General features: G+C 42.9%; 1 protein-coding gene across 7 annotated transcripts in view; it reads left to right on the plus strand.

Annotated features, from left to right (window-relative positions):
- LOC109507579 (pleckstrin homology domain-containing family A member 5-like) overlaps nucleotides 1–10,682 on the plus strand; it is a 21,900-nt gene extending 11,218 nt beyond the window's left edge. For 2 of the 7 annotated variants that reach the window (XM_019857098.1, XM_019857103.1), the window contains 15 exons: nucleotides 625–705; nucleotides 1,938–1,994; nucleotides 2,078–2,158; nucleotides 2,784–2,933; nucleotides 3,022–3,123; nucleotides 3,489–3,641; nucleotides 4,228–4,371; nucleotides 5,241–5,355; nucleotides 5,801–5,916; nucleotides 7,326–7,541; nucleotides 7,632–7,793; nucleotides 7,900–8,033; nucleotides 8,216–8,355; nucleotides 9,521–9,620; nucleotides 9,800–10,682. In XM_019857098.1, coding sequence (XP_019712657.1) covers nucleotides 625–705; nucleotides 1,938–1,994; nucleotides 2,078–2,158; nucleotides 2,784–2,933; nucleotides 3,022–3,123; nucleotides 3,489–3,641; nucleotides 4,228–4,371; nucleotides 5,241–5,355; nucleotides 5,801–5,916; nucleotides 7,326–7,541; nucleotides 7,632–7,793; nucleotides 7,900–8,033; nucleotides 8,216–8,355; nucleotides 9,521–9,612 — 1,743 coding nt within the window. In that variant the 3' untranslated portion in view covers nucleotides 9,613–9,620; nucleotides 9,800–10,682. The remainder of the gene's footprint in view (nucleotides 1–624; nucleotides 706–1,937; nucleotides 1,995–2,077; nucleotides 2,159–2,783; nucleotides 2,934–3,021; nucleotides 3,124–3,488; nucleotides 3,642–4,227; nucleotides 4,372–5,240; nucleotides 5,356–5,800; nucleotides 5,917–7,325; nucleotides 7,542–7,631; nucleotides 7,794–7,899; nucleotides 8,034–8,215; nucleotides 8,356–9,520; nucleotides 9,621–9,799) is intronic. The other 5 variants (XM_019857100.1, XM_019857102.1, XR_002166491.1 and 2 more) reach the window with 4 other exon arrangements.

The following is a 10,682-nucleotide window of genomic DNA, read 5'->3' on the forward strand; positions in this document are numbered from 1 at the left end:
TATATATATATAATATTGGTCATAAACCTGCTGTGGTTATTTTGATAACACTGTCTGCACTTTATTATGGCTGTATACACACTATCATGTCTATAATAATGGAGTTTACTCAGCTATATGTGGTGCTCAGTTCATTTATTGTCAGACAACTATGACACTGAAATACATAAATTGCCTTTAGAAACATGGTGTTATAAACAGGGCATAAAAAAAGCAGAGTTTATTGGTTATTTGATAATATACCTACAGTATAACTGGACATGCGTGAAAATGTTAAATGTAAAAAAATATTGTTAATTATGTTAAAAACCTCAAAATCCTGCAAAGTGGAGAGAGAGAATTTCCAGACGGCAATGCTACACATAAAACATTTCAAATGATGCATTCAAGCCTGTCGTGACTTAGATTTTTGCCATCGCTCATTGTCGGCTTCACTTCTGCATTGGAGGAATGTCTTCCTGTTGGTAAGCTTCATTTTGTAGCGCTGTGTCCATCTCTGGATGAACATGTCTATGCCAATGCGTAAAATGATGGAATAGAGCAATCAAGAGCTTTGTAAGTGTTGTGTTTGAAGTGCAGCACTGCTGTAAACTGACTCCACTGCTCCTCTTCACATTGGACTAGATGAAGGAAAATGACCCTTTAATCGTCATGACTCACACTTTGATTGAGAACTCGGCCCCGAGGCCTCAACTTTACCAGCAAGTAAGGCCAACTTAAAGGCTTTGCTCCGCCTCATCCTCTCACGTTGGCTGTTTTTGATTGTTTTCTTTTGTTTGTTTGTTTGTTTAGTCTTTCGCAACACTCCGCCTTAAGTGTCTAAGACTTCATGACATATGAAGACTGGTCTCCCTGTATTATGTTGTAGTGCCAGTGCCAACCCATTCGTTGCTTTGACTGTTGTCATGTTGAGAAGTCATGGCAATAAGAACATGGCTTGGAAAAGAGAAGTACAATGTGGTCTTCCCCATAGTCGGAATCATGTGTGGGCCGTTTACTGTTAAATTTAGAATTCCCTATTATGGGGAGGGGAGGGTGGGGGCGGAACAATCATCGGTCTCGCTATGTGGGCGTGTCCGAAGAGATTGGGAGGGCTGATCACTGCAGCTACACAGTGCCCCGACACCCTGTCTCTCACCCAGTTTGCATTCATTCATATATTGGCCGAGCCAACAGCTGCATTGTCACCTGTTCAGCTGCGAGCAATTTGTCACACTTGTCACCCTGCAACCCGCCACTTCATGTGACAGTCTGCATGTTGTGTGAGGTATATTCTCACATCCTGGTTTATCTGCCGCGCGTGATCCAACCAAGTAAGAACTGTGAATTACTCAAGTGGAAATATTAGCGTGGAATTGATTTGAAATACAGTACTGTGGGTATTTTGGAGTTTGAACTCCCTCAGCCACCACAGTGGATTAATTGGAACGCTCTTGGAATTTGACATGACAAATTTATGATCCTATCAATGTCTGCGAGAGTTTAAATGGGCTCATGATAGTTGGAACTAAATGCAAATAGAAAATTGGCTATTGTTTATATAGTGCATGAATGATACCATGCAAAAGCTTTATTGAACTCTCCTCAGGATGTATTTCTGACCAGCCAGATGTCACACCTGTTTGTAGGAATAATACCATATAAGCACTAAGCAAATAACACAAATGTATTGCTTGGATCAACGCTGTCTTTGCGGTTTACTCATTAGGATTGTCAACATGCCATCACCGTATGATTCTAATAAACCACTGCTGTGTTGTGCCGAGGGAGACAAATGGCTGTTATTCAATGGGTAACGTCTGATTCACCAAAATTCTGAGTTCCAACTCTAAAAATATATGGCCCAATGAGACGACTAATAATGCTACATTGGTGTTTTAGACAGTATTGCCTACTGCATGATAAGACTGTGACTAATGTTCCGTTTTACTTCACAGCTAAGTCCAGAAGACCCTAAAGAACACACCTACATGCCAGAAGAGGGGGACATTGATGTATGCTCAGGTTTACTCCCGAATGATGTGCTGTGTTCAGCGACACATGGAGGGTCATGACCTTTGTATCGTTTTCGTCTCAGACCAAACTTAGCCGATTGTGTGAGCAGGATAAGGTGGTGAGGACACACGAGGACAACCTTCAACAGCTGTACAGAGAAAAGGTGACTCACCGCTGAATGACTCGATATGGCTTTTTTTTTTTCACCTGGTGAAAGAAAGAGAAGGTTCTGTCGATTTTTTTCAATATTTAAGGCACACCATCAAGGCAAATAGAGAGCAGTGGAATTATTTCAATGCGATGCTTTTATTTGAACATATTGGGGAATGAAAAAAAAAAATTCCAAACGTGAATTTATACAAAGCCCTTGACATTTGGGACCGTATGTTCTATTTGGGTCTGTGTGGGATGGAAGAGATGAAAAGACATGACTCCGGAGGACAAACGCATCCAAGTTAGAATTAATGTCAGCAAACATTTCACTAGTGATCAGTGAATGAATGACATGCAAAAAGGTTTAACGCGTAAAATAAACAATGTCATGCTGTTGCATATTCATCCCATTGAAATGCACGTGTGAGCTGTGTCTCCTTGTTGAATAGCAAATGTACATTGTTCTAAACATGCACTGAACTAAATATGTCAACACACTGCTTATATTGTCACGTACATGTCAATGTACGAGAACGACCGCGAATAAGATTTGCACTGTTACCGTCCCAACTTTTCCAAATATAGCTCATCAACACGGCAGGTCTTGTAATTGATGACTTGTGTCTTCCTTGCAGCATACTTTGGAGACAGCGCTGCTGTCGGCCAGCCAGGAGATAGAATTGGGCTCAGACGACCCGGCTGCCATGCAGAGTGTCATCCAACAGAGAGACTTACTGCAGAGCGGCTTGCTCAGCACCTGCAGAGAGCTCACCCGGGTCACAACTGTGAGGCCATCAATGCTATCCTAAATCCTTTCTAATATGTTTTTCTGAGTGGGGGGGCGGTAAACATTATCTGGCTTTTCCAAACCAGGAGTTGGAGCGGTCATGGCGCGAGTATGACCACTTAGAAGGAGCTGTCATTCTTGCAAAAAGCAACCTGCTGGAGCATCTCGAAGCACTGGGAAGCCCACAGGTAGGATTCTTCTGACTGAAGCGTCACTACTTTATTCTCCGAAATAAATATCTCTGTTCCACCACCATCACCGCTAGACGTAACTCGGAGAGGAAAGATTGATGAGTGGTGTGATGCTGGAGTCTTTTGTCTTCCCACGTTTATTCTTGGCTCAACCTGACTCAGTTCATTTGCTAATTAGGAAGTGAGGGCCAAGAGGGAGCATCAACAGCTCCTTATCGAGCACCGTGTCACACAATCTGTCCCGCTGACAGACAGTAAAAGTAGAACTTCCTGAACTTATTCTTCAGTCAATAACCTTGCTCCCAATTTGACTCATCTGCTGGGCCCAATTCTGGCCTAATATTTTCTCACTGTTTTCACAGACTGAACCTCCCAGCCAGCAGCACGTGCGCATCCAGAAAGAGCTGTGGCGGATCCAAGATGTAATGGAGGTCCTCAATAAACATAAAGAGCAGAGGAACACTGATGGCTCCATGACCTTGTATGGGCCCAACCTCGGCATGCAGAAAACAGAGGTGAGCCATTGTGAAAAAAACACATAAAGCAAGTGGTGCTCAACAGTTCATATTTTCGATAAATGGAATGCAATATGCAAATGGTCCTCAGTTTACGATGGTACCAACATGACATTTGACATTTTAATACATAATAATTCACAGTTGCATAACTCAGTGAACTCAAAGGAGACAAAAACAAACAACAAATATTTTAAAATAGTGGGGAAAAAAATCCACCAATATACAAGTCTGCGTGTGGTGACTTCGAGTATTTGGGAGTCAACTGGACTGTAATCCCAAAACACAACAGTACTAGTCAAATGTTTGACTGTTACTGTAATTTGTTGAGTACTTATAAATTCAGATTTAAACAAGCTTTGAAAACCCAAGTACAAAATATAATTGTGAAAGGGCATTTGTGCAAATAAAGGCAGTCTCAAATGAGCACCTGAGTATGCAGGACGGTGTCGCTCACGCGACAAGAGAATGCGGCGTTCTCGTCAGTTAATGAAACGAGCCTGGATCGGATGGAAGGTCACCCAGCCCGTGCATGGCGGCGTCCAGTGTCACCTTGCCTGCCTGTCATGCCTTGTATAATCCCCAGGAGGACTCTGTACCCCCACGGCCACCTTTGCCCCAGTCATATGAGCCCAATCCCCCCGCAATTCCCCCTCATGCCGGAGTTCGCTCAGCATCCCTCCACAGGCCAGAAGACAGGAAGACCAATCAGAAGAATGGCACACACAGCGTAAGCTTGTTGACCCGCTGACTGCCTGCAGCTGTGTCACCGCCTGCTGTGTAGATGTTTTTTTTTCCTCTTTTATTTTGAGTCGATCCTTATTTTTTGTTGGATAACATCCTCTTTTGATTTCGCAATTCCATTTTTTGAGGGCAGATCTAGTTTAAGGAAGCCTGATTTCTCATTGTGTTGCAGATTTCTTTTTTCATAACATTGACAGCTTTTCTTGTCATCTCTTTGGTTGCAAGTCACCCTGGGTTGAATGTGTCCGCAGGATGCTGTACAACACTGTGTCCGTCTTATAGAACATGGAATTGTTTCCTGTAAATTCTATAAAAGACTGCTTATAGGTCAAAAGTGAAGTAAACTTGGCCAACCATCTTTTGAGTAATACCGAGAGCTAAAACTATTTAAAACGCAATTTACAGCACGGCACAGCATCGAATCCCCCTCAGATAAGTTTCAAATGTCCTTTCCGAATAGATTTCTGACTGGCTTTGTACACTTTCCATCGAGAACCCCGCTATTCTTGTCTGAGTGATGTCACACTTTTGGTTTTGTCGCTCGGCAGGATCACACTTTGGGAAAACGTTTGTTTGTCGGATTTAAGAAATAAATAATTCTTTTCCTGCTTTACTTAATGTATTTTGTTGAATTATGTGTGGCACCATTTGGGATTTTATCAAATTACTTCACAGTTGACCTTTAAATGACTGTGTCGCAGAGCAGCATCAAGGATCTTAATTGTCCCCATCTTGGAAGCCATTCCATGGAAGAAAATCACCATTTTTCCCTTTGCTTTGGAACTTGTCGTGACTTTGATAAAGCCTTTGCATTCTCAATTGGTATTGAAGCAGCCGTTTATAAATCATTGACAGGGGCCAGACTACCGACTGTACAAGAGTGAACCAGAGCTCACCACGGTAGCTGAAGTGGATGAGAACAATGGAGAGGACAGGACTGAACACCCACCTGACCATCCCGCAAACAAAGGTACGGTGCTGTATCACGCCGCACTTAAGGCCAAAGACAGCAACCAATTGATGTCATAATTAGATGACATTTGGCCTTTAAAAAAAAAAAAAGTTCTTCTCACTGGCACTTCTTACGGTCGTCTTTGGTTTTACATAAGTAGCACTTTACAGTGAAGATTAAAAAAAAAAAAGAAGTCAGGCCTTCTAATGACAAGCTGAGTCGGCAACATTTGAGATGTTCTCCTATGTGTCCTGTTGGATTTTGTGCATTGGACTGAATATATAATATAGAAACCAAATATTATTGAATTATTTGCAATTTTGTCATTATTGAACTGTTTACCAGCTGTATGTTGCCCCACATTTTCTGTGTTCAGAAAGTTTATACAAGTTTACTGCATGATTGAAACTCGTATGTTTGTACTTTGGCCACACATTTATTCGTCTCGTCTTCTGCTCTCCAGGGTTGTCCTACCCAGTAGGCATTGTTCCACCTAGAACCAAATCCCCAGTGCCTGAATCATCCTCCATCGCCTCATATGTTACTCTAAGGAAGAGTAAGAAGCCTGACTCCAGAATGGTAAGTCTAAAAATATTTAAACTTACTGGGTAACTGTCTATTTTCTCCATATTTTTGTATGCACAAAAACAAGTAATAGAAAATATTATTGAATCATTTTGGCTCTGATCATGTTTTTTTTCCCCCTCCCCTCTGTGAGTCTTTGTGGCCCTTGATGATTTACAATAGCCTCTTAACTGCCTGCTGTGGTCATCAAGCTGAAGGTTTGAAAGCTTGTGCGTGGCAAGTAGGGCACTCAACACATGGCCTGGGTGTGACCAGCCCACTCCAAAACAGCCTCTTGTAAAATGAATGAGAAGCTCGGTTTATATAGTTTCCACCCACTATCAAATATACCAACTGTGTTATTTAGTGTGCCACATGGCAGGGTGTGTCCTCCTTTCGTGCCTACTGTGTTTCTACATATCTGTTTGGAAAAATGAAGACCGGCTTTTAATAGAAATGTAAAATAGATCGTCTTTGTAAATTGTCTGCTGCCCACTGTCTAGGCTTTGTTCTAGTTAAAAATATAGCCTGCAGTGGTAAGAGAGTTCCTCGCAGAGTTCAACTCAGGCCCTTGGGTACCAGCCCCTTGGACAGGAGCTGCGGCATCCTGGAGCCCTGGATGGAATCCAGATTTAGCAGCTCCCTCTAGCGTGGCGCGGAGCACAGAGTGAACAACTCCACGTTGTCAGCCTCTCATGCTCGGGCTTTAAATGGCCCTTCGGGTTCCGTGAGTGCACACCCTTGTGCCAGTAGAAGCGTGCCAGTGCATAGCAGCCATTCATTCAGGTTGCTTCCAAAGCACTCATTCCCTTCTGCATGAGTGGACATTGAAGACCCATTAGCCACCATTACTGTGGATATATTTTTTTGTTACCTGAACTACATGCTCAGCAAATGTATTGAGACACAACTCAATTAACTGCTTTATCATCCAAATTTCAGTGCTTTGAAAAAGTAAGCAACCCCACATCATGATGTTGGCACCGCCCCGTTTCACAGTGGGGACGGAGTGTTGAGGGTGATGAGCGATGTTTGTTTTCCATCACGCCGAAATTGCCCTTTGCATTTAGGCCATAAACTTTGGTCTCATTTGGCCAAAGCAACTTCTTTCAAGTTTGCGGTGTCCCCTACATGACTTGTGGCAAACTGCAATCATAAATATGCATAAATGAATGATTAAATCCACACTACATCAGCACCAGTGTCTGTGAGATAACTGACTATGCTACAGCTCTGACACGACCTCCCCTATCCAAAATATTGATGGAATTAGCAGAGAGTGAAAAGGGGGCTACCAATGCATCGTGAGATGACATTCTATCTGAAGAGTTTTGTTCATGACTATTATGCTTTATAACTGTAAACAGTTTTTACACCCGAAACAATGTGCATCCATGCTCATGGTTGTATTTTGCAATGAACAGGAGCGTCCTCACAGCGCCATGGAGCATCAGCTGGGTGCGCTGGAGAGCGGTCGGCCCAGGATGAGCGTGGAGGAGCAGCTGGAGAGGATTCGTCGCCACCAGCAGGGTGCCCTCAGGGAGAAGAAAAAGGGCGTTCGCATTCGCGGTAGCAGCGAGGAGAACGTGCTGTCCCGCAACAATTCGTTTACTAAGGACAACCATTCACGCAATGTGCAGGTACGATACAGAAAGGAGGACAGCGGATCAATGCTTGGTTCATTTTTATTCCTTTTTTTTGTGATGTGTTCTTTTCTGAATATTTTGCAGCCTCAAATGAGGCGCAGAGAAGATGTGATGAGCACAGACATCCTGGAGCTCGAGGCCTCGCTCAGGCAGCAAGAGGTGGTGAGGGAGCAGGAGACGCCCGCCGAGGAAATCGCACGTCTCAAAGAGGCCTCAAATTCAGACCGCTTTAATGTGGTTCGGGAAGTAAGGCTGAATCACTCTGGCGCTTTATAACCTCCACAGCCAAATGATTGGAAATCACTGACAGACGCATCACACGTGCGTGTCTCTCTCTCGCTGCTTGCTGCAGTTGTCTGTGCCTGACAAAGTGCTGATACCTGAACGCTATGTGGAGTCGGACCCGGAGGAGGCGCTTAGCCCGGAGCAGGAGGCTGACAAGCAGAGGAAAGTTGACCGCATCAAAGCTCTCATAGCCAAAAACAGGTAAATACAAAATTCCTCACTGTGGAGACTTCTGCTTGAACTTTTTCACATTAGATTCAGTTCCTCTGTTCAATTTGCCTGTGATTCCTGTACGTAGAAATTTGCCTTGCCTCATTTCCATCACAATCTGTTTCCTTTTTTTTTTGTTGTACATTTAACACATACTGTAACATGTTCTCTAGCATGCAGAATACGATGCCTACTGTAGCGTTAAGCCCAGTGGAGATAGAGGAGGAGATTACCATCCAAGAGAAAGAGAAGATGATCAATATGTCTTACGAGCTTGCAGCAGAGGCCTCCAAACGTAGCAAGCTGGTGGCAGGTAGGTTGCAAACAGAAGACGACATGAGGAGGGCGTCAAATCATGAGTGGATATTAGTTGTCTCATTACCATCCTCATTGTTCACATTTATCATCCCTAAATCTGGCTGGTCGATGAACAGCATGTTACATTTGTGGGGGTATTCCTTAAGTAGACTAACGAATGTAGTTATGGATGATTTCTGGACAGAAACGACTTTTCCATTTCAATATACCGTACATGCTGTCTTGACTTGGAATGACCACTTCAGCCCAGCACGACCGCGGCGTCACAGCTGCCCACTTGAAAGCATCCGCGCATCAATGGCTATAAGCGGCAGTCCATCACTCATGTTTTTCCGGGCCGTGGTCCGACCCGTGGCTGTGATTAGTGCTGGAAGCGGTAGATGATAAATACGTAAACGGGATCTCGGAGATGGACGAGGGATGCAGATGCGAAACAAATGTGGAGTCAGCTACAAATACATTGAGAGCTTGAACACTCAGACACACGTGATCCTCTTTCACGTGTGCTTTGGCCCAATAGTTGCCAATGCACATCTGTGTAACTGGTAAAAACAGCCCAGTCGGTGTGGCTGAAGTGTTCATGGAAAAGTCGCCACTAGGAGCTGTAGCTTGTCTGCTATCATCAACTGCACGACAGAAAAATTGACAAAAGTATCGGCACACCTGGGACCAACCCATAGTGAAGGTGAAGACGGAAGCAAATGTGAAGTTGGAGTCATTTATGATTTGAGCACTTGTTACTGGAAATTTTCCCCTATTTGTGAATTCAAGTACCATTGAAGGTGTTGCCACAAAGTTGGGAGCAAAGTCCTGTCATCCAGGCCTTTGCTGACATTGGTCAGAGGACAGGAAAAATGCTGAAATTGGGCTAGATTCACCGTATATGCACCCGACTTTAGGAAACCAACCCAACACCTAATGTGTGTGTCAATGCTTTTGTCATTTTTGTTCAGAAGAAATATTTCGTCACTTACTCATTCGAATTCACTAAAATTCTACACTATGCAGTGACTGAAAATGTAGTGGAATTATTTTGTTGTTGATGTGATGTGCATGTGGTTTGACTGTTTAGTCTCAAGCTTTCATAGTGTGTTCTGTCCTTTTTTTTGTGGGGTGGGGGCGTGTTGTGGTGTTGAACATATTGCTGTGTTATGTTGCAGTGAAAAGCCCGTCGCCATCTTCCCCAACCCTCCCGCCATCTCCTAACACCCCACCTCAGCTCGCTGACGGTTCTCACTTCATGTGTGTGTAGTAGCACCAGTAAGGGCCTTCATCACCTGTTGTTTTTTGTCCACACTCATTACGCTCGAGTGTCCTCAGTGTTGTTTTCGGCGTTAGCCACGCCATGTTGTTTGTCTTTTTGGAGTAACTAGGAGGCTGACATTTAGAAATTCTGCATCCACGTCAAGTTTGACTTAACCTTTTCTTTCTCTCCACAGCACAAGCTCTGGCATCAGTCAAAACATACACATGAAGGAAATAACGGTGGACACGTTCCCATGGCCACGCGCAATCTTAAACTGATGTGTGTGTGTGTGTGTGTGTGTGTGTGTGTGTGTGTGTGTGTGTGTGTGTGTGTGTGCGTGCGTGCTATAATTGTGACATCTGAAGCACCCTTATGTGACCACCACGATAACATTTCAATTCTTTGGTACTCACACTTTGCTTTGTTGTTCTGAACCTTGGAAAGTTTTTACCCTTTTGTAAAATTATTTATAGAGTTTAACAGGCATTTGTCACTCTTTTGGTTGATCTGTTATTATTTAAGCATTTACTGGGGAAACGTTTTTTTGTTGTTGTTTGTTTTTTTAAGGGGAGCGTATAAAAAATACAAAATGAAGGGAAGCCCCACTTTGGTACTTCTGACTAATGCGATTCATTTTTCTCACAAGTTGTAATTATTTAAAATGACAGCCTGCAGTCCGTGTTAAAATACTGACAACTTCGTGTCTGAATGTTATGGTCTAAGTCTCTCAAGACTTTTCTTGTTTCTTTGTAATTGCTGAGAGTTATATTTAAAGAGAGATTTTTCAAAAATCTACGTTTGATTCTATTTTATAACGTAGGTTTTTGTAGGCCTAGAACTAAAAGAAGATATTAGCACGTTAAAAAGCAATAATTAACCCAAAAGTTTGTGGATACTGGTTTAATATTTCTCAGTTGTACAAAGTGTAATTAAGAGGCTGAATATGTATATAATGATCTTGGTACAGCAGGATGGGAGCATGTATCCAACATGTGATTACAGACTAGATTTAATTGACAAATGTTCATATCCCATCTGTTTTATATCATAAAATAAATGTTTTTCTTCTTAAAAAA

Source organism: Hippocampus comes, unplaced genomic scaffold, assembly GCF_001891065.2.
Source record: "Hippocampus comes isolate QL1 unplaced genomic scaffold, H_comes_QL1_v1.1 scaffold186, whole genome shotgun sequence".
Classification (NCBI taxonomy): Eukaryota; Metazoa; Chordata; class Actinopteri; order Syngnathiformes; family Syngnathidae; genus Hippocampus; species Hippocampus comes.